Genomic DNA, 24,189 nt, shown 5'->3' on the forward strand with positions numbered 1-24,189 from the left:
GTACCACGAGAAAATCAAGCGTCATCCCAAAGAGACAGACAAAAAGCTTAAGTTGGATTTTTAAGTATCCACTCTCTCGATTACAAAGGGAATACACTAAGGTAACGATAGTCTTCACCCTCTGTTATAAACAGTACAACCATATAGTTAGACGTAAGTGGAATGACGAACTGTTGTGTTGTCATGCTAACAAAGCCGACATTAAATATAGTTTTAGACCTCCAGTATTCAAATTCCTCGAAATAAAAGATTTCTTTAAAATCTTCGATAAAGTTTATCAAAAAATATCTCATAAATTTTAAAATTTCAGTTTAGTTCAAAACTAAGAATCTTGAGAATCTAAGCAACATATTCATTGGTATTTTTCGCCACAATAATCATCAATCATTTTAACTTTCATTACACTAGATCGTTTACAATGATGGCAACTACATACATACACACATATTTTTATATCTACTACTACTGACACAAAAGCATTTGCTTTTTCAGCATTCTGTATCGTTTATTGTATCACCATCATTGTCTTATTCATCTTCTACTTCTATTCTGTTGTTTCTTTACGCATTCCACCATTAATTTAACATCACTTCAACATAAGTGACTGTCTTGTACGAATGTCATTTGTATGGTAACGCTTGACAGGACAACGACAAAATGATACTCATTGTCAACACAGACATTTACACAAAAGACTGCTAAAAACACAGAAACCCACTCACACACACGCGCACAGGAAAAAAGCTAAAAATAAGTGTAGAAAAATGCAGGAAAGGAAGAAGAAAAAAGCTTCAAGAAAAAGGAGCAGGAATTCAATAAAATTAACAAAAAGCTTTAAAACACAACAAATACATGGCACTTTTAAGCAGGAGAATTGTAACAATATCGAACTAAAAATATCAACAGTTTCACCATCAAACAGATCGTGCAACAAACCAACAACCACTCAGTCACTGCATACTATTGTGCGAGTACTCATTGGACTGTTTGTGTTGTTGCTTGTAAATCGGAGGAAGAAACAGAAAATTAATTTAACTTAAAGATAGTTTAAGCAAAAGCATATTAAACGAGTCATACATTATTATATTTGACAATAACGAAGGGAGCATACAACAGCAGCAGCAATACAATAACAACAACCTCTATATTCATCTTTAAATCAATGTTGTTGTTGTAACAACACACAGCAACATTGAAAGAGCAACAACATTATTTTAAACATGAATATGAGTATGACATGGTATGGAATGGTATAAGTGACAGGACATAAACAGAAGTAAGGGAATACTACATACAAAGTACGATAAAGGGATCTTGATGATCATGCTGCTGCCGTTGTTGTTGTAGTTGTTGTTGAAAATGATTACCTTCGCCAAACATAAGCGCGATCATCCGCAATGTCAAACAGATTTCAAGTGACATTGTTGACATTTATAGCAGAGTATATAATGATCACAACTATTCGTATAACTTTTACTGCCAGCAGGAGTAAGGTATGCAGATAACTCTTGCCAGAGAGTTTTGCTCTGTAAGAGCTGTACACTGTTCATTCATTTACTTTTCTTTATGGTGATCAGTATTCATTGATCACCACCAAACAAAACTGTCATCATCTTAAGTTGGAATGGTTGTTGTAGTTGTTGTCTTTCTTGCCCAGCAGATCATTATTATAATTATCATTATAATTTTATTTTAAAATGATCATTAAGTTTGTTAAGATTTTTAAAGTATTACTTAAAACCTTTAATACTACTCATACATACAACGACAGCAATAGTGGACAGTATTTATTGCTTAAAACTTCTCTGTAGTTTTTTTAGTTTCTTCTCCTTTACAATATTATTATTGATCATGAGAAAAATATTTAGCAATTGGGAGATCATCACAAATACATACATGCATATATGCCACAACGTTGAAGAAACGAAACCAAAAGTCATCAAAGGAGATGAGGAAGAAGAAACAGAAAAAATATCCAACAATAACGATGCAAAAAACTACAGAAAAAATTTTGTCTTCTAGATCAGCTGCTGTCAACATTGTTGAATGCGACTGGAATCTGTAGCAATTGTTGACAGTTTGAATTGTGAATTGTCCATATGAACAATGCAAACACAAACAACGACAGCAAATACAGCAACAAAAACAACAAAAACTTCCAAAGATTACAGTGACATTAAAAAGGAGATGATTTAACTGACAACCAAATACTTCAATTCAATGAATGAAGCAAGAAAAAAAACGACTTAAACAGCGCTACAGCAAATATCACCACAACACTTTGACAATTTCAAATTGTTGCAAACATTATAATTTCTCAGATTTGGAAGAAGTTATTTTTTTTAAAGGTTTCAGTTACTTAAATCATGGTTTTTATTGAATAATTGATATTTTTACTAGTCGACTCTAAAAGGATATATTTTCAGCGATCGTTTTAAATCGAATCTATTTTAGACGGTTCTCATCGAATTTATTCTAGCCGGTTCTTGTTGCCTTTATTCAACTTGATTACAATCGAATCTTTTCTTGTTGATTCTAAAATTGATTCTCTTCTCTGTTCTATTATACTCAAATCATGTCAATTCTACTCAATTCGCATCGACTCTATTCTACGCGATTCCAAACAATTCTAAATCGTTCTTTACTTATGGACTTCAATCGACTTTATACTTGTCGATTCCAATTGAATCTATTATAGTCGATTTCAATCAATTGCTGAGTCTAATCAATTCATTTTTACTGTTCGATTCTAATAGATTCTTATCGATCAATTGTTTATTCCATTGATCCTATTTGACTGCAATTGATTCTATTTTAAAGTCGACTATTCAACTTTTTGCATTTTATGCAAAGTTGATTTCTCGACTTTTTTCATTTAGTTAAAAGTCGACTTTGTATTTTAAAAATAGTCGACTTTTTCCGACCTTTTACGACTTTTTGAATATTTTCGACTTTTTTCGATTATTTTTTTTTTACTTTTATCGAGTTTTTCCGACTTTTCTACTTTTTTTTTATAGACGATAGTTGAGTTATTGTCTTTTTTTGGAACAAAATAGTCGACTTCGACTTTTTTCTACAAAAAGTCGACTGTTCGATTATTTGAAAGTCGATTTATAGAATCCTACTACGAATCAATTCGAATCTAAGTGATTCCAAAACAACATCAATCGAATTTATCCTGATCGATTCTAGTTGAATCTAAAACAATAAATTGTTGATACCAATAGATCTCCATATACGGATCGATTATAATTGACTTTATTCTAATCGATTCGATTATATTTGATTACAATTGACAATATTCTAATCGATTCAAAGGGACCCTGTTCTAGTCGATTATATTCCAAACTTTATTGTAATCGAATCCAAGGGATACCATTCTATTTGATTCCAATCGATTTCAATTCACACTATTTCCAAACAAATTCCATCGACTCTATTCCAGTTGGTTTCAATTGTTGTTTCTATTCTCGTCTCTTTCAGTCGACTACAATTCTCTTCGATTTCTTACTGTTAGAAACTGTGCTCACAAACATCTAATTCAAAACCAAAGTCAAGCCGGATAAACTGAAATTGAAATGTCAGAAGTATTTATTTATTTAATTTATTTATTTAGCCAGCGGTTTCATTTACAAATCAGCAGCCAGTTTACAGAAGTAGTATTTTTTTCATTAAGCTTTAAAACCATAATTATTTGTAATTGAACATTTAATATGCCACACACCGATGCAGAAACACACGATTTTATACAATTACTTAGTGGTACACACAGACAAAAGACATGAATTGAAATTTAACATTTATTCTGAAACACATTTCTAAATTGTCACTCGAATTGATTTGGTTTCCAGTCATTTATTCAATCATTTCTTCATGCAGGTGATGACGGCTGACTGATCTTTTGGCCAACTTCTTCATCATCATCATTAGTTATTAACGTCTAAAGACAATTGGTAACACGACTAAATCATTAATATATATATTTATATGTGAGAGGCAAAAACTTGTAAGTAGTAGATTTAATTAAAATTTTACTGTGATTGTTTGAATGCTTAAGGAGATGTTTATGTTTGTTTGCAAATGAAATGGAAAATCTTTAAAATAAATGCTGTTTAATATACATATTGGAAATGTACAATTACACAATCTGCAATCGTCATGAAAATGTTAATTTGAGAATTTTAAAATACAAATGTGTTTTCCTTACAAAGCAAAAGAAAAAAACTTGTAGTTTTCCTAAGGGAATCATGAAATTGAAAGAAATTATATTAAGAAATGTAATGAACAAAAGTGAAAATAAAGCAATTTTCAAATAACAAATTATTTCATTCATTTTATACCATTGTGTAACAAAACATTTTCTTATAAATTACTTTATGTTGCTTAATTCCAGTTAACATTTCTTAATTCGATGCCAAATGGCTTTAATTAAAAAATGCAATTTGTCGGTTTTTAATCGACTAATCGACTCTATTATTATCGACTATTGATTCTGTTCTTATCAGTTCCATTCTATTCTATCCTAGTCGATTCCCATTGCGTCTATTCCCGCGAATTCTAACTGCTTTCAAAATACTTTGCTTTATAGAAATCGACTTTAAATCTACTCTCTTTTTTTGTCAATTCCAATCAACTCCTTTCCAATCGATTCTTTTCTATTCACTCTTTTGCAATTGATTCCAACCAGTTCGTTTTTAATCGTTTCTATTCCAGTTGAATCCATTCTACTGCCAGCGATCGACTCTATTCTAATTGATTTCAATCAACTTCATTATAATCGATTTCAATAGATTCTGGTCGATTTCTTTTGATTTTTTAATCTATTTCAATCAACTTTATTCAATCGACACCAATTAACTATATTCTAGTCGATTCCAATCGACTATTCTTGTGAATTTAATCGAATTTTTCTATTGCTCCCAATCGTGTCTATTTTAATCGATACCAATTTATTCTAGAATCTTTTCTAGTCGATTCAAATCGATCGATTCCAACCAGCTTTATTCTATTCGATTGTAATTGACTATTCTTGAGTCAAATAACTGAACCGTAAACGAAATGAAGCAATTCCATTTCGTTTCAATCGCATACAAATTGCGTATTCTGCGTTACGATCGTACCTTCGTTTTTTGTAAGTTGTTGTTTATGTGGCGGAAAGTCGAATCGAACTGCAAAATACTAAAATTGCCAAACAGAGAAAATTTCGATTCGAATTGAAATGTAGAATAGGGACCAATATTACCTCCATTCCACTCTATTCTACTTGATTCCAATCAATTCTACTGTAATCGATCGACTCTGATCTAAGCGACACCGATCGGCTCTATTTTAATCGATTTCAAACGACTCTTCTGTTATCGATTTTACTCAAGCCGATACCAATACTTCTCTATTCCAGTCGATACCAACTATTCTACTCTAACAGATTACAATAGACTTTTCTGGTTGATTACGATCGTCTCTCGAATCGATTACAATCGATACTATTCTCTTTGAATCTAATTACATTCGGTTACAAATCACGTTAATCTAACTTCTAAGTAACTCTATTCAATAGCAGACGACGCCACTTTAATCGATTACAATCAATTTTAATCAACTCCTTTTCGGGGTAATTTAGTAGACTTCTGTTCAGTTGATTCTAATTGTCCAATTCCAACTATTCTAGTGTAATAGATTACAATCGACTCCATTGTAGTCGATTACGATTGACTGAATTCTGATCGTTTACAATCGACTCTGTTCTAGTCGATTTCAATCGACTCCATTTGGCTGCAATTCATATTATTCTAACTTCTACTTATAGTTAGCAGTTGAATCCACTATAATCGTTTTGAATCAATTTTAATCGACTACTTTTTAGTTAATTCAGTCGACCTCAGTTCAGTTAATTTCGATTCAAATTGACTAAATTTCAGTCCATTCCAATTGTGTTGATTTCAATTGATGGAAGTTTTACTCTTTTCTGATTACTCATTACTCTAGATTTAAAAGCTTTTAAAGCCTTTGTAGAGCTTTTCAAAATAACCTCTATAAGAAAAACAATTTGATTTTTTTATGTTTTTAATACAAAATTTTATTTTCCATTTTATGTTTTTTTTTTGCAATTTTTGTTTTAAGTTTTTTTATGGGTTTGTTTGTATTTTTGTAAAGATTTCAAAATTCAACCAACTTAGAAATTCTACATTTTTTATATAAATCGACATGATATTTATGTAAATAAATTAATTATAAATATAAAAAAATAATAATTCATCAATAATAATACAAAAATAAAGAATTATTTATATATATAAAAATAATAATATTAACTTAGATATTTACTTAAGTACAATAATTACGTATTAAATTAAGTATATTAACTTATAAATAAAAAAAAACTAAAGTAATTATTAAGAAAAAATTAAAACTAATAATTACAAATTAAATTAAATTTTAATACATAATAATTATAAGTAATATTTACAAAAGTTTATATTTATAAAAAAAATATATATAATTAAACTTAAAAATACTTGCAACTTCTTACAAAGATTTTTTCAAAATTCAATACAAAATTAATTTTGCATTCAACCAACAAAATTCAGTCTTTAAAAACAAATTAATTCATTAAATTAATTTTAGTTTTTTTTAATTGTGGGAAATGCATTTTATTTAAAAATTTAAAACAATTTTTTTTAATTTCTTAAATTTGTTATAAAATTAAAGAAAAAGGAAAAAAATTGCCTTAAATTTATTTTACTTATTAAGCTAATAAACTGGGCTTTAAGGTTTCTCAGGTTAAGATCTCTATTTTTGTTTTAAAGGGAAGTTATAGCGAGAGAGAGAGGGAAAGAGAGTAAGAGATTTAGCATGAGTTATAGAGAGCAAATTACTCAGGCTTTTAGTTTTTTTTTTAAATTTAATACTGCTACAAAAGTTTTCTTTTTTAAAACTATGTTTTTTTAATTAATTACTAATTTTGTTTTTTTTATGTTTTTCATTTTTTTTTTTTTTTTTGTGTAAAGATTTCGAGTTAATTTTTTTACAAAAAAAGAGTTATTTATAGAGAATAGGACGGTTTGCTTGTTTATAAAAGTAAATTTTGTTTTGTGTTTTTTTTTAAATAAATTATTTAAATCCAGCGCTTAAGTAAAGTCTAAAGCGTTTTTAATTTTTCTTTTTTTTTTGAATTTTTTGTTATTTTAATAAATTAGACCACACAATTTGCATTTTTTTTTTTAAATTTTTTTGTTTTGCCTTAAAAATAAATTCTTATTGACATTTACAAAGTATGGCAAATTAATTTTTTGTCAAAATCATTCATTGATTTTATTGTACTCGTGTGTGTGTTTTTTCATTATTTACGGCAAGCCAAGGGATTTTTTTCATATTTTTTGTCTCTTTTTATAAATACATTGTACAAGAAAAAAAATAGTTTATAAAATTAAAAACTATATATATTCAAACAAATAACAAGCCTTGTTCTAGGACAAGGTCTACTTTATACTCTGATACGCTTAAAGTAACGTATATATGTGTGTGTGTAATATGATAATAATGATCATGCAGATGATAATGATAATGTTGTTGTTGTTGTTTTTGATAATATTGATATTGCCAGCGCCAGCTGTACTGCTTGCTGCTTTTTACAGACACGTGTGTATCGTTTTCTTCGTTCGACACAATTTACACTTGACTTCACAACACCAATGGAATGTGCAGGCACAACGTTCGACTACCACCACTTCTTGGGTACGATAGCCACGGCCACAGCACATCAGATCACAACCATCTACACCGATCGATGTATCATTACACTGGCGTCCATGTGTACCCTGAATGCCAAGGCGCAAGTTTTTCTCACAGAATGAGGGTGAGGGTTCCAAGTAGACAATGTCTTTGGTGCCTGGTGGCTTATGATCGGGATTGTGAGGTTTCAATTGGAAGGAATATCTAAAATGAGAGTAAAATAAAGAAAGTTAATGGATTAGTAAAGTTGGGTTTTTTTTAAGGAAGTTTATCACAGTGATATTTTTTAAGAAAATCAAAAGAGTTATCAGTTTTATAAAACTTACCTATTATTCTTTTTGCCTTGTCTTTGTCTGCCACGCACTGAGTTGCGCGATACAGCATTCGAGGAGGTGGGTAAACTATTTGGTGAAGGCATATTTGGATGATGTTTCACAACATGTTCATCATTTAACATTCTATCCTCATCGTAAGCATTAGGACTGGCCGCATTAGGTGATATAACCGATGATGAAGAACCCACTGCATTTGGACTGTTGGCAGTACCCACAGCATTAGCACTACCGCTGGGTCTTAAACTATTGCTCATCATAACACGAGAGGCGCCATCGAAACGATCCTTAAGATTATCGCCAATAACACGGAAATTGGCCAAACGCATCCAGCAGGTTTTCACAGTACAAGAACCAGACATACCATGACATTTACATTCTTGACGCATTTCAGCTTGTACATGCTAAAAATAAAAGTATAGAAAAGAAATAAAGGAAAATTAGTATTTTATGGAGAAAAGAAAAAAAACGAAATATTTATTTTATTTTCTTAAGCTTTAAATGACTTCATTAGTAAATCTTTTTTCTTGCTCAAAATATAATTTATGTGCTGCTCATTTTTGACATTTTATGGCGTATTAAGAGCCACCCTTCTGTGCATTAATATGTTTTCCACTTAATTATTTTGGCTTTAAAAGCTATAGGTTTTCTTGCTTGCTGCAGTTTGTGGCAAAAAAAACTAAGAAAACAACGATCAGGTAGGTTTTCAAAAAAAAAAAAGCTTTTGCGGATTTGTTATACAAGACGCGTGCAACAGTCTCTGGGGAGTAGAGAGGAGGTTGTAGAAGAAGAAAAAAAAACAAAACATGAGCATGATCTGCACATTTGCAACATTATTAAAAACCAATAAATGCTGTTGTTGCTGCAGTTGCTGTAAAAGAACAATAATCAACATACTACTTGGTGGGGGGGTCTATTGTTGTTGTTATTGTTGCTGTTTTAACTGCAACAACAAAAAATTGCATATGGTCAAAAAGTATTTACCCAGCATGAGGTCAATTTTTATTATAACTTGCTGTTGTTGCTGTTGATATTATTACAACGCACCATAATACAACATATTTTAAGCTTTAGTTTAAAACCTTAAGAGGAGGTCGTTTCTACGTTCATGTTGTTGGCTACAAGTTTTATTTTAGTTTTTTTTTAAGTTAAAAAACAAAACGACTTAATTTTTTTTGTTTGGTTTAGTTTAGTTGCCGTGTGGCTTTCATGCAATTGCATATGAATTTTCTGTAACGCAAACTACAAACTCAATGGCATATTAATTGCTAAACAACAGCAACAGCTTCAACACAGGCAGCGAACATTTACGATAACAGCAACAAAACGTTTAACATCACAAAGGGATAACAAAGTTACAATGTAATAATTAACGGCGTTAAGCAGAAGCTAAAAAGCTAAAGAGAAAAAGCTTTTGCTGTTTACATAAAGTCTTAAAGCTTTAATATTTCTATTACAAATATTAAGTTGTTTAAAGAAAACTTGTGCTGTGCTCAGAACGGCGTTAACATATAACCAGGGGCCTTGAAAGCTTTCACGTTTTTAAGAGAATTTGAAATAAACAACGCCAAAGCAAAATCTCGTATGATGTTTAATTGAAAGCAGTTGATAAACTTGAGCAACGGCTTCAAATGTAATTCATACCGACGGCTTTAAAAATTTTGTTGACTCTGAAGTTTTTTTTACTTTAACAACATCTGAGAACGTATATTGCATGCGCCTGATCATGTAATAAAAATTGAAATTTGTGTTTTTAGAGCACAGAGGATTAGTAGAAAAATTTATAGCAATAATAAGGATTTTTTGTTCATTTGGCATTATACAGCTTTATATTAAAAGTATAAATGTATATCAATTGTAATAATCTCTAGCAACTGTTGAAATGTTATAGCAACGAGAGACAAACCAACAAAAACAAAAAAAGCTGTCAACATTTTAAATATATGATCCTCTCAACAACTCTTAATATATAAACAGCATGTTATACAGAAATTTATCTAAAAAACCAAACAGTAACAACAGTACTTGTTGTTGTTGTTGTTGTAATAAAGTACTTAAAGAAGTGTAAGAGGAGTAACTCTTCTACTAGTTTAAAGGGGCGTTTGGTAATATATCGTCAAGTAGTTTAAGAGTTTTTAATGATTAGACGATCACAACTACTACTTCTACTACTACTACTACTACTACTAGAAATAGTTGAGCAATAGTTTTAGTCAGCATGTGGTCTCCAGGAGTTGTGTTTTCGAAAAACTAGTAAGGAAGCTTTTTTTTGATTTTGTTGTTGGTTAAACATTAAAGTTATGTAGTTGTTGGCACAATTAATGAGGATCACACACATACACAATTTGCCAATATATTAGATAGTTTGTTTTAAGTTTAATCTTAAAGGGGGTCTCTATCTTTATAATAAACATAAAATATAATGTTAAATAACTATTGATAGGAAAACTTACCGCTCTACCAGCTTCGTTGTTGTGTAAATTCATTTTTTCTCTCAAATTACGGCCACGTTCACCAGTATCAACGAATTCGCGGGAGAATTTGAAACCGAAGCCAATATTATCGGAACAGCCACCCCATTCCCAATCTCTAACACCAGCCACACTACCAGCTTGTGCATTAGCTTGAGGTGATCTTGACTGATGACTGTAATCACAGGTGCAGGATTCTATGGAACCCTCACTGCAGGCTCTAGCAATAGAGTGTGTAACAGCAGCACTAGTGATGGCATAAATGAAACCAGTTTCACGGCAACCTGTAATGATAAAAAAAAACAAAAAATGTTGAAAATTTTTAATTAATTTGAGGAGTTACTTTAAGGTGGTCGTTGCTCTTAATAATTTAAAGCTTTTCTTGTCAAAATTTATTTTCAAAATTTTAATTTGACAAGATAACTACTTTTGCCACCCAGCTAGTAAAGTTTCAAAATTTATGAGTTTTATTTAGATTTCAGACAAAAAATAATCTTTATCATGTTTATGAATAATAGCACTTGTCTTTAAAATGTTTCTTGTCGTTTTTTTTTTTTTTTTTGAGTTTTTCTTAATTTTATATTTATGATTTACATTGTTGGTCAATTATGACACTTCAAGTAATCACTGCCACCAAATAATGTTTATTCATATTTATATTTTATGACAATGAATAAGAGAAGATGAGATTGAGATGATCTTGATCATCAAGTGCCTAGCTAGATGTAGTAGTGGTAGTTGTTTATAGTCTGTCTGTCAGTCTGTGCTGCTGGGCTCTTTAGGTCCCCTAAAGGATTTGTTGCAAACAATGGAAATTGAATTTTTATGTTCATTTCAAGTGTTTTTTTTATTTTGTAGTTTTCTTTATGTTTAAGTCAGCTACTTGTGGTATTTGTTAATGTTTATCAGATGTGATAAACAATATATTTAAAGAAACCAGGAGACACTAGACATTTATGACAAATGTTGTGTTTCTTTTTTTTCATTCAGACTTTAAGGTCTGTTATAAATTTGTTAAAAAGGAACAACATTTTTTGAAAATTTTTCAAATGTTGGAAATATTGGAATTAATAGGTAATGGAAATCAACAAATCTAATTAATGATGAGAAATTTTGTTAAACAGTAGTTAAAATCAAGTTTAGTTAAAAATGTGTAGTTTTGTTAAACTCTTTATGTGCTTTAATCTAGCTGGTTGAACTTAGATTAGTCAAACTGCAGCTTTGTTTAACTTAAGCTTTCTTAAACTTAAGCTTTGTTGAACTTTAAGTTTGTTAAACTTAGCTTTGTTTAACTTAAACTGTTTTAAACTTAGCTTGGTTTAACTTAAGCTTTGTTGATCTTAGCTTTTATGATATAAACTTTGTTCAACTTAAGCATTGTTAAACTTAAACTTTGTTAAACTTAAGCTTTGTTAAATCCAGCGTTTTTAAACTAAACTTTGTTATATTTAAACTTTGTCTAACTCAAACTTTGTTAAACTTAAACTTCGTTTAACTTAAGCTTTATTAAACTTTAATTTTATGAAATTCTGTTGTGTCAAGTCAAGTTTTGTTTTTTGTAAACTCTAGTTTTGTTGCAAAACTCCTATTTGTTAAAACTCTGTTTTTGTTAAACCCTACTTTAGTTAAGCTGCTTGCAGGCTTACTTTAAGGTTTTTGTTTAAAACTTTAAACCAAATTTTTGTTCAATTTAATACTCATATGGAAAATAAACTGCTTTGCTGTTTTTTTATGCAAATATTATATGTATATAGTTTAGGATTTATATTATAAATCCCTGAGAACTAAAACACAAAAAACACTCACAACTTAAGACTTTAGAAAAATCCAAAAAAAAGGGTCACTTTAAAACACTCATACACACATACAAAATTTACAATTGTTTTGTTTAAAACTCAACAGATCAGCAGCCTCTAGAGATCATTTCAACCAAAAAATCAACATGCTTAAAACTCAAGGGTGCTCTGTTTAAAGATTTAAATAGAACAAAGGGATCATGATGGATGGTATTTTACTACTGTGCTAGCACTACTTTAAAATAAGAATTTTTTTTAAAAAGAGAGCAGATCAATTACAATTGCACAATTAAATCAAAAACAATTTAAGATTTAAATAAAACTGACCACGCCTCTTGAAAATTTAAAATTAAAATCCTTTTTTTTAGTTTGGAACGGAAATCCGTTTGGTTTTCGAAAGCAAAAACAAATTTTTTTTCCACAAAAACATATCAAATTTCTATCAAACTCAAATAAAAAAAGGAAAAGGCGTACATTTTTTTATTCCCAAATTTTTTGTTAAATAACTTAATTTCAGCAATTTGTAGTTGTGTATTTTGTTATCAGTTCATGATCTTGTTTAAATTAGTTATTTTGTGTAATATATTTTTTTATTTATTTAAACAACAACCGCGCCCTTTTTCACTACATATTTCAAAGTAAAGCATTTAATTTTCAGTGTTTTTTTTTAGCAAAATAACGCCTTTTCTTTAATAAATTTTTGTTTTATTTAACTAAAAAAAAAAAAACAGAAAAAACATTTAAAAAAAGATAACATGACTCACTTGCTGTTAAACAAGTAATAAGTTTTATGTCATTCATTAAATATTGTTGTTTTTGTTTTCATAATTTTCGTTAAATTTCAACGTGCAGGTATTTATTTCGTTTTTATAAAGGTTTTGTTATGTTGTACCTGTTAAGTAAAATATATATTAAAAAAAAATAATATCACAACTTTAATTTCTTGGGTGTTCTTCTGCCACAAGTCTCTAACAACTGATAAATTTTTTATATATATATTTTGTACTTTTTGTTGGAATTTGTGGTTTTATATGTAGATATTAACAACCTTTAACTAAATATTTATTTGGGTTTGATTTCTTGAGAAAATTTTCTTTCTTTCATCTATTTGTATCAATAACCATGTAAATATGTTGTTTTGTAAATTTGTTAATATTTATTTGTGAAATGTTAAGGTAAACATTTAACTGGAATTTGTTACAATTCTATTACTTAAAGTACACATTAGTTAGAGAATTCCTTGAATTGTGTTTGTAAGTCTAAAGATTGTTTTAATTTCCTGTTTTCTTAAGGGCGTTAATTGATATTAAACTCTTCAAATTAGTTTAATTTACAAATGACATTTCATCTGTCAACAATCAATATAAATAAAAGAAGATTTTGTCGTTAAATTTGAATATTAGGAAAAACAAGAAGAAAAAATGTTTTATTTTTAAACAAAAGATATGTTTAAAAATTTCTAGTAATTTTTTCTGCATAAGCTTTAAAACTTTTAATTTCATACGTAGTTGAAGAAGTTATAAACGAAATTGTTTAAAAAAGCTTAATTTGTTAGAAAGTTTTGTTTAAAACTTTATTTTAAATGCTGTTAGACCCTAAAATACTTAAAAGCTTTAAAAACATGTTACTTGAGAATTTACTTAAAAGTTTCAAAAAAATTTTACTTAAAAAGCTTTTAAAATTTAAAGAAATCAAAAGCTCTTTTAAAAGTCGTAAAAAGTTTTAACAAAAGCTTTATTTTTGCCAAAAAAAAGAGTAAGAAATGCTAAAGTAAGCTTTAAAAGCTGTAAGACTTTGAACTATACAAAAAAGATTAAGATCCTTATGCAAAAACGATTATCAAAGTTAACAATGGTTTACTACACATTTTCCATATAAAAACATGTTTTACCAGCCATTGTTAACTTAATAATCGTTTTTGCATAAGGTGATAAGTTTTTTAACACAATTTTAATTTACGACAATTTCCTTAAAAGTTTCAGATAAATTTTACTTGAAAAGCTTTAAAACTTTAAACAAAGTCCTTTTGAAAAGTAATAAAACGTTTTAACAAAAGCTTTATTTAAACCAAAAGTATAAAAAAGCTTTATATTTGCAAAAAAGTGTAAGAATTTACTTGTTTAAATAATATAAACTTTTTAACTAAATAGTTTATAAAAACAAAAGCTTTGAAAAAAGCTGGGTTTTTAGCAAAGCTCTTAAAGAATTTTAAGTTTATATAAGAAGAAAATGTTTTAAACATATGCACAGTGGGAAAAAGAAATATACATGCTTGGTATCAAATTGACACCTAAGTGTTTTGTAATTTTTTAATAACATCCGTTATCAAGGTTTATACACGTATTACAACAATGTTGACAACATTAACAATGCATTAATTCTTTATCGAAATCTTACACTTTGATACACATCCGTTGTCTAACTGTTAACAAACGTGGTAAGCTCACTATTGACAATGGATTGTTGTCAAATTATTGTCTGTTTGCTACCAGACTTTTATTTTTCATTTTCCCTCTGGCTATTTCTTTAATTAATAATATTTTGTCATATTTTTTTTTCGAAATTTTAAAATAAGCTTGATTTATTTGTTTCGTTTTCCTTTTTTACAATATTTTTCTTCTAATTTAAACATCATTAGGCAACAGAAATTGTTAATTTTCAAAATGTTTTTTTTTTGGATCATTTATCAAAAATGTTTCTTTAAATATCTTAATTTATTGTGCAGGAATTAAAATGTAAAAAAATCTTGTGTAATCTTTTAAGCCAATTTGTTCTGCTAACTACATACATATTTTTTTGTTTAAATCTCTCTAGCACAACTAAATTTACCACAAAAGTCAACGCCCAAAGGATTTTTTTTTTTGAAAATTCTCAAATCTCTCAAACTAATTGATTTAACATAGAAACCCAGAAAAAAAGGAAGAAAAAAACCAAATTGCAAACTGCAAAATTAGTTAGAAGAAGAAAAAAAGGATGTAAAATAAAAGAATAGTTTAAGTAATCAAGGCGTAACAAATTCAACTACAAAAAAATCTTACGTTTAGATAATTTATCGAAGAAAAAAAAGGTTTAAAATAAGAAAAAAAAAACATAAATGTGCTTTAATGACAAGCAGTAGTTTAGGCGGGTGTTAATGGTTTTTTAAAAGGTGTTAATTATTTTCCTATAAAACAAAAAACTAATTGACATTAAACAGCAAAAAAACTATAAATTTTTCAAAAAAAAAAAGAATAAAATTTTTAAACAAATCTTATAAAAATTTATCACTTTAGATACTTGACAAATCATAAAATTGTAGTTTATGACTTAAACAATTCAAACATCATTTTATCCATCATTCAACTTTTACTATTTTATGGAGTTTTTCAAATAATGAAAACAGATTCTAGATTTAAGGCGTTTTTGTAATAATAAAATATTGAGTTTATTACTTAATTGTTGTTGAAATGACAGGACAGGTAATAAATTCTTAGCTCATGCCACATTTTGTATACCTTCCAACACACTTACTCTTTCATTCCTCTCTGTCTTTTGCTTTCATTGTGACTTTAACAAAATGTCATAAATTATAAATCTCTCAACAATATCTCAGTAGGTTTTTCAGTTATATAAAGTAGCAGAAAAAAAAAATTTAATATTTCCCAAAAATTTCTTTCAGTTTTTCCCAAAAATAAATATTCATTCTTTTAAAGAAATGTTTGAAATTTTAAAAATAATTTTGATTGATTGTCAAGTTGTGTTTGTGTGTTGTGTTTGTCAAGAGGGCCTTAGTTAAGAGTAGAAGAGTGTGGGCTTTGCAAAAGAAATGCACAAATGTCTTATTTAATTAACATACACTTGACAAGCTGTCATTATGTCAATATGATTTTACAACAGCAACAACACCACAACAATTCTTAAGAGTAAAGAAATAAAAAAGTATTAAAGCAAACAAGAGTTATTGTTTTCTTTTTGTTTTTATTGGGGTTTTCTTTTGTCAGTGACACAAAACATTTCAAAACAATAAATGTCATTCATTCGAAATTTTCAAAATTGTTTTTTTTTCGCAATATTGTGGAAATTTAAAGAAAAGGTTTAAATATATTGAATATTGAAAATTTTTTAAAATTTGAAAAATTTTTAAATATTGAAACATTGAAGATAGAAATTTTTTTGAAATATTCAAAATTTTAAAAAATTTCAAAAATTTAAATTAAAAAAGATTGAAAATTTTTTTAAGAAATTTTTATATTAAAGATTTCAAAAAATAAGAATTTTTTAAATATCGAATTTTTAAAAAATTTGAATATGAAAAATTTTTTATATTTAAAAATTGAAAAAAAAAATCCAAATATTTAAAATAAATGAATGTTGAAAATTTTGTTATGTTTAATTTTGATTGATTTAAAAATAAAATTTTTTGGATAAATTTAAGAATTTTTAAAATTTTCAAAAAATTTTAATATTGAAAATTTTTTAAAGTTTTGAAATTAAAAAAAAAATAAATATTTAGAATCAAATGAATTTTGTTGTTGTTAATTTTAAAATATTTTTGTTGTTTTTTTTTTTTGGAACCAGAAAACCACATAAATTTTCCACAAAAACAAAAATGCTCAACACTCAAGGATTTTGACAAAGTTGTTGTATTTGCTGTTGTTGTTTAATATTAAACCACTTAATAAAAATGAAGAAACTTGCATATAACAACCTCTTTTTGTTTTTATTTTAAAGGCTTGTTTTGGAAATAAAAGGGTACCACCACAACAACAACAACAATAAATATGTATCATATGCAATATTGTTGTTATTTTTTTAAATATCAAATTACAAAACAAGCTAAAAGTACTTGACCAGAACAACAACATTTTTTTATTTTATTTTAAAACTCTAAAGGACAACCCACAAACAAAATATACATTTAAGGGTTCCACTTTATCTAAACCAAGCGCCACTTTTAAATTAAGGCTTCATATTACCAAGTGTGGGAATATTACAAGAAAAAAGAAAGAAAATGAAAATGAAAAGATATTTTTAACTTACCTCTGTCGACAATTTTTCCAAATAGATTTTTGCCTCTTAGAAAATTACGCGTTGAACAATTCCAACGACGATTTCTAAACTGATGTTGACATTCGCTTATAGCCAAATTGGCTCCCTTAACTAAAGCGCCCAAAACACCGGGATTGTCACGCACCAAACGTCTTTGTTTTCTTCTCAAGGTAGTGTGTATGGCGGGATCAACATACATGATACCCGAACTAATGGGTGAGATATTATTTGGTTCACCTACTTTGGCAATGCCCCTGTAAGAAGAATTCGAAATAAAAAATGAAATTTAATTAAAGGTTTTGTGTTTTTTTTAAATTATAAAAAATATTTTAAAGCTTGAGTGATTTTGTTGGAGTGGGGAGAAGTTTGGGAAAAAAATTTAATTAGGGAAAGTTTTTTTCTTTCTAGTTTGATATTAAAACTACAGATTTTGGTTTATTAAATGAAAATTTTGTTAATTAAGTCTTTTTTTCAAATAATTGTTATGTTTTAATTAAGTTTAAGTTAACAATTGTTGGAGTTTTTTTTAATATTAAACTAGTTTTGAAACCTCACACGTTGTGAATTATTTTGTTGTTAATTGTTAGTAAATATATGGCCGCCGTTTATTTATATGCTAGATATTTTTTTTTAATTTATTTTAAACATTTAACTTAAGCTGTTGTTGCAAAATTTAGTTTGATTTAAAAATTGCTCTTACAATTATTGAGACAATCAATGTTGGTTTGTTAAGTCTAAACACAGTAATACTCCAGGGGTTTTGTTTTTTTTACTTTTCTTTTATAATTGAAAAAATACAAATATATTTAAGCAGTTACAGTCTCCAAGGCAAATAGTAGTTATTTAAGTTTTTTTTTTCTTAAACTTATAAATATTTAAAAATTTTAATTAAGAATTAAGATTTTCCTTATAATTATAAAGCAAAAGTTGTGTCAAAGCTAAATAACAGAAACTTAAACTTTTATCTTTAATTTTTTTTGTATATTTCTTAACAAATAGTTGTCACAATTTCTTTTCTTTTTGTGTTGTTTTGTAAGAAAAGAAAAAAAAACAAAACGTTAATAGAATTTTTAATTAAACAACAAGCTTAACATTTCATAACCAACAGCTTCCGTCCAACTCAAAAAGAAATTTTTTTTTGATAAACTCACACGTTCATAAAACAATGTTACAGAGTTCATGGCATGTGCTGGCTTACAACTGTTTGCTTTTTTTTCTACCTTTTTTATGGTTAAATTTAGTTTTTACTACTTTTTTGTGTTTTAAACAAAACTTTAGCTGTTTTTTTTTCAAACCTTTAAAAGCCTCAGTCCCTTAGTCTAGCATGATCAGCTGTAAACTTTTTGTTTGTTTTATTAATGCTCTTTTTTGTAGCTTTGAGATAAGTGTCTCAGTTTTGTTTATTTTCTGTTTATTTTGTGATTTTAAGTCATTTTAGCGGAAGTGCTAATTTTTAAAGGAAATATAAATCAATTTTTTTTTGTTAAGATGAGTTTGTTTTGTTGTTGTTTTTCTTCTTTTTTTGGAAATAAAATTAATTTTTTATTAATTTTAAAACAAAAAATGTTTATGTGTGTAAATAAAATCAAAAGATTTAAGACACAAACTTGCTATAAAACATCAGCAAAAACAAAAGACTTAAGCAACAAGAGCAGAAAGCAGTTTAATAAATATTTCATAAGAAACTTATAAAAACGTAAATTAGAAAAGTTTCTGATAGAATTTATTATAAAATTTCAAATTTGAAATATTTTCAAAATAAATTTTAAGAAAATTTTTGAAATAAAAAAATTTTTGAAAAAAAAATGAAAATTTAACAATTTAAATCAATTTGAAAAAATTTTATTAAAAATCTATTTTTAATAAAAAACTATTAAAACAATTTGAAAAAATCTAAAATTTTCAAAAAAAATTTCAATATTTGTTAACTTCAGCACCAAAATCTCTTTAAAATTCTTTAGCTCAAACTTACCACCACATGGAACCTCTCCCCCGGCCAGGTTTGTGTTTAGCCTCGGCTTTAGTAAGCGCTAAACTGGCCAATAAAACCGTTAAAAGTCTTAAAATTGTAAATAAATCCATTGTGTGTTTTGTTTGTTTGTGTTTATTTATTTAATTCAAAATAAAATTTTGAAATTCTTAACTTTTTTACTACTTAATTTTTAAGGCAATTTAATGCCTTACACTTTTTTCTCCACTCAAATATATATTTTTTTAATAATAAATTCTTTATTCTTTTTTTTTCTCCAAACACCAGCTAATTTTAAATAAAATAATTTTTCCAATAAAATAATCTTTTTAAAAGCAATTTCACGTTCAATTAGAAAATTAAATAAACTTGCAGTTTATCTTATTTTAATAACATTTTTGTTAAAATTTTGTTTTTTTTTTTCTTTTTTTGCAAAAGCGTCGGGTTTGTTTAACAGCACTTTATCTAATAATTTTTTTCTATATGTCAAAAACTTATTATATTTTGTTTAAATTTTTATAGATTTTCTTTAAAAATATATTTGTTAATTTTTTAAAAAATTTTCTTCTTGTTCATTTAGTTGTAGTTTTTTTTTTTAATTTCTTGTTAAACCACGAGTAGTTTTAATTCTGTGTTACCCGGTTTAGTGCCAACATTAAACTGATTGTGTTCGAGTTCTTTTGCTACACTTCAATATCTGTCGTTTTTTTCTTCTTCTTGTGTTTTCAATTTCATTTCATGTTTTGTTTTGTTATGTTTCTTACATTGTGTGTTTTCATTATTGTTGTTGTTGCTGTTTTTTCGTTTTTTTTTTCTCATCATCACACACTGTGCGTTCATCTGTATGTTTGTTTTTTTTTCTGTGTTGATGATCGTCACATTAACTAAAACCAAAAACAAATACTAATCTCTTGCACACACTTTCAAACACAGAAAAACAAAAACACACACATACACACACCTAGTAAAAACAACAATGAGAGTGCAAAAAAACATAAACGCCTTCCTTTTTACTCTCATGTGAAGTGTAAAAGAGTAAACATACTGTTTCTTCTTTCACAACCGTCTCTTTTTGTCAGAGAGCATTGTGTGCAGCAAACAAGTAAATAACGATCTTGTATATAATTGCTCTCTGTGTGGTTGGTTTGACCAATAAGAATTGTTTATGACATGAATAAACATGTATCAACATGCTTGTTTATATATTAGTTTGGTTTGCTTGTTTTTTTTCTTTCTTTGGTATTGAGTAGAAAATTTTGCTAATATTTTTTTATAAGAAATATATTTTCTCATACAGTTGAGTGCAAAGAAATAGTTAGAGTTTTTTCTGGGTTACACCTTTAAGTGGAAATGATCAAGTTATGTTATGGAATAGGCAAAGAAAGATTTTAATGTTTTGTTTTAGAGAATATATTAATGGAAAAATGCTCTTAGAAGTTCGCAGCAAAAAACTTAATTTTTTGGTAATGAGTAATTTAGGTAAAGTTGTTCTGTAATACATTTCCTGGTAATGAGTAGTCGTTATCAAAATAAGTAGGCAAGTAATATTGGAGTAAGTAGGTAAGTACTTACTTTTTGGGTGAATCAATTTGCTGGACCAAAAAAATAACTGGTTACAAAAGTGCTTACATGACATTCCCAGATTTGTATGTGTTTTTCACAATGTTAATAATCTAGTGTATATTTTTTTTGGTGATTCTCGATCACATACAGGAGAGGGCGAAGGTTCTTATCTATTGATTCGCTGGAGCACCGTCACAACTCTATCGTTTTTACAATAGAGTACGTTCTTCGGAAATTAGGAAACTTGTTCATGATACCCGTATTGCACAACACACGACTTTCATCAATCGATTGACCGCACAAAGCAAAGAGAAATCATTCTTCAGCCGCATTATTTGTATGTGAACAAACTTACTGCAGAAGTATTCTCTACCAATTTGGATGTAAGAAAGACTACTCCCTCATTCCCCTCCCATCACCTATTTTTCTTGTGTAAACACAATGTGCTGCTGGCAAGAAAAAGAAACTTTTTCTTGAAGCACTAAATAAGCAGATAAACTAATAACCAACGTAAATAATTGTAAAGCCAAGCTTAAGCCTTGAAAAGTCCTTTAAGCACATTTGTAACCAAGAAAAATAATTTCTAGCCACGTCAAACAAAAATAATTAGTTATTTAATCCTACTTTGTTCCATTACCTTTCTAATTACCGTGTAAGTAATTTTTTCTGGAGCTTTAAGGATAACGTTATTTTTATTTTTTTTTTTTTTTTTTTTTGGAGTAGAACAAAAATTTTATTTTTTAAATTTTTTTCAATTAAATTTAATATTTCACAAAAATTTAATTCTTCGTTATAAATTCGATACTTTACTCAAAATTGCATTTTTTATTAAAAATTTGATTTTCAAATAAAAATTTAGAATTTTTAAAAATTCTAATTGAGATTGACAATGAGAAAGAATCCGCCTTCACTATTCCGTGGAAGTATTTGGATAGAATTCATACATCTATACACAAAGAAAATTGAGATTATAACACCTTTTCTATAGAAGTATTTATTAGTGTATAACAGTTTATCTAAAGAAAAATTTATTTTATACCACTTTATTTAAAGCTTTTTTTAAGTGTAAACGACTATAAAAAATTGTGTTTAAAATTATTTTAAATACAGAAAATTATATATACCACTTTTTTTCTGTAGAAAATTCTGCGTATAACACTTTCTTATAAAGAAAATATATACATACATATGTAGGTATAAAACTCCATATAGAATATTATACGTATAATAATTTTCTTAACAGAAAACTGTTAGTATAACATTGTTATTTCATATATAATAATGTGTATAACAGTTTTTGCTTATAGAAAAATTATGTCTTTAACGTAGTGTATAACTATTTCCTTTAAAGAAAATTGTCTATTTAAGAGTATTTTCCATTTTTGTTTATAATTATTTTCTACACAGAAATTTGTGTACTTAACTGTTTACTTAAATAAAAATTCATATATTTAACAGTTTTCTCTAAAGAAAATTTTATGTATAACAGTTTTTTCTATAACTAAATATTCGTATAACAGTTTAAAGAAAAAAGCATGTTTTCCTACAGAATATTAACTATAACATGGGCATAGCTTAATCGTCTTTGAATCTTTTAAGGACTTTAAATATATGTATATCAGGCGCGCGTTCAGCGGGGAATTCCCTCGAAACCGAAAATTTTGGATACTAAAGTAAGAAAAAAGAAAAAAATTCCGACCCAAACGCTTGAAATGGAGCTCTGCCTGATATAGTTTATATGTATGTTTCGATGTGTTCTCATCATTTTTTTATGGTTGGTATAAAAACCATATTTCTGCTATTATTTTACTAGCAACTGTTGCATTAAAGCATAAATTACCTAAATTCCAGCATATCTATAAAAGAATTTCTCATAACAATTATAAATGTAACTTTTTAAACTTTTCTTTTTAAAAAATTCCAAAAGCAAAATTTTCTCATAAAAGAAAAAAAATTCGGAGTTCAGTCAACAAAAATTCGGAGTTTTGCAAGTGCATGTTGCATGCAGTTGCTCTCGCTTCTTATGTACAAAAAACTCTTTATATACCTAACGATCAATACTCGTTCTTTCTCCTTATTTTGTTGTTTTTTTTTTTGACTACTTTAAGACTTCATTATGTTTTTGTGTGTGTGTGTGTGTTTGTTTGCTGCTAAAACTAATTGGATTCTATATTGTTGCTTAAAATTATCATCCTTCTCTTTTCCTTTCAAACAACCGACTCTTTCCGGCCTTCTAATGCTTTTCTTAATTTCATTAATGAATATTTTTTTAACCTTATAGATTTAGATCAAAAATAATAAGATATATAAATATATAGTAAATATATACTTGCCACATAGCTACATAACTCTATAGGCAATTAACAATAAAAAAAATTCTTTTAATTGGCTTTTTTTCTCATGATCTTCATTACGATCTTTTCTCCTGTTTTTTTTTTCTTCTCTTATATTAAAGTTGTTCCTTTAGTTTGATTTAAATTTTCCAATAATTTAGCAGACATTTTCTTCTTTTTCATTTTCTAACATTTGTTGCAAGTTATTGGTTTGCTTGTGAACCATTAAAAATATTTTTATTGTTTGTCATAATTGTTTTTTAATGTTTTAATTACCTTTTACTATATTTTTTTAAGATAAATCGTTTAAGAATTTATTTCTGTTTTATATATATTTTTTTGTAATCATTATTAGAGCATTTATGTTGTTAAATCTGTGTTTTATTTTATTAATTGAGTGTAGATCTTTAAAATTCTGGGAAACTAACATGACATGTTGAATTTATTTAATGTTCTTAAGTTATCTTAATATTTTTTATGATTAAGATTAGAAAATATCATAAAATTATGAACAAAATGGAAGCATTTTTAGATTCGAGTTTCTTGAATGAAGTCATAAATATGTACTTTCCCAGCAAAATCTTTACTTACCCGATAAGTAGGCAAGTAATGTTGGAGAAAAGCGTAAGCAGTTACTTTTTGGGTGAATAACTACTTATTTTTGTTCGACGATGACCAAAAAAAAAATAACGGGTTTCAAATCTCATTACCCGATTTTTCCGGATTTAAAACTTATTTTACAGTTATCTTTCAAGTTTGTTAGTCTATTCTCTTATTCAATGCACCATTAAAAAGTAATTTTGTCATTCTATCCGGAATAGTTTCCACACAAATGTAAATATCAACATTTCTTCAAAAAACTTCCAAAATCGACTAAGGTCAAAAACACTAACTAATTCCTTATTAGACATACGCTATAGACAATTGACTGCAAATTCTATTCAAAAAAATTAATTTATGTTATTA

At 27.5% G+C, this 24,189-nt stretch overlaps 1 protein-coding gene across 1 annotated transcript; it reads right to left on the reverse strand.

The window, feature by feature from the left end:
• Positions 1-7,325: 7,325 nt before the first annotated feature.
• Positions 7,326-19,987, reverse strand: LOC111690738 (protein wingless). Its single transcript, XM_023453280.2, has 5 exons — positions 19,331-19,987; positions 17,350-17,612; positions 10,517-10,818; positions 8,058-8,467; positions 7,326-7,935 (listed from the first exon to the last, which is right to left on the reverse strand). Exons 1-5 carry the CDS (start codon positions 19,438-19,440, stop codon positions 7,629-7,631), a joined length of 1,392 nt encoding a protein of 463 aa, XP_023309048.2. The 5' UTR covers positions 19,441-19,987; the 3' UTR covers positions 7,326-7,628.
• Between the last annotated feature and the right edge of the window lie 4,202 nt (positions 19,988-24,189).

This window comes from Lucilia cuprina, chromosome 2 (genome assembly GCF_022045245.1).
Source record: "Lucilia cuprina isolate Lc7/37 chromosome 2, ASM2204524v1, whole genome shotgun sequence".
NCBI classification, from domain to species: Eukaryota; Metazoa; Arthropoda; class Insecta; order Diptera; family Calliphoridae; genus Lucilia; species Lucilia cuprina.

Coding starts and splice junctions, on each gene's coding strand:
- LOC111690738 (XM_023453280.2), bottom strand. CDS start 19,440: ATGGATTTATTTACAATTTTAAGACTTTTAACGGTTTTATTGGCCAGT. Junction 17,613..19,330: donor GGGAGAGGTTCCATGTGGTG/GTAAGTTTGAGC, acceptor TTCTTCTTACAG/GGGCATTGCCAAAGTAGGTG. Junction 7,936..8,057: donor CAAGGCAAAAAGAATAATAG/GTAAGTTTTATA, acceptor CTCTCATTTTAG/ATATTCCTTCCAATTGAAAC.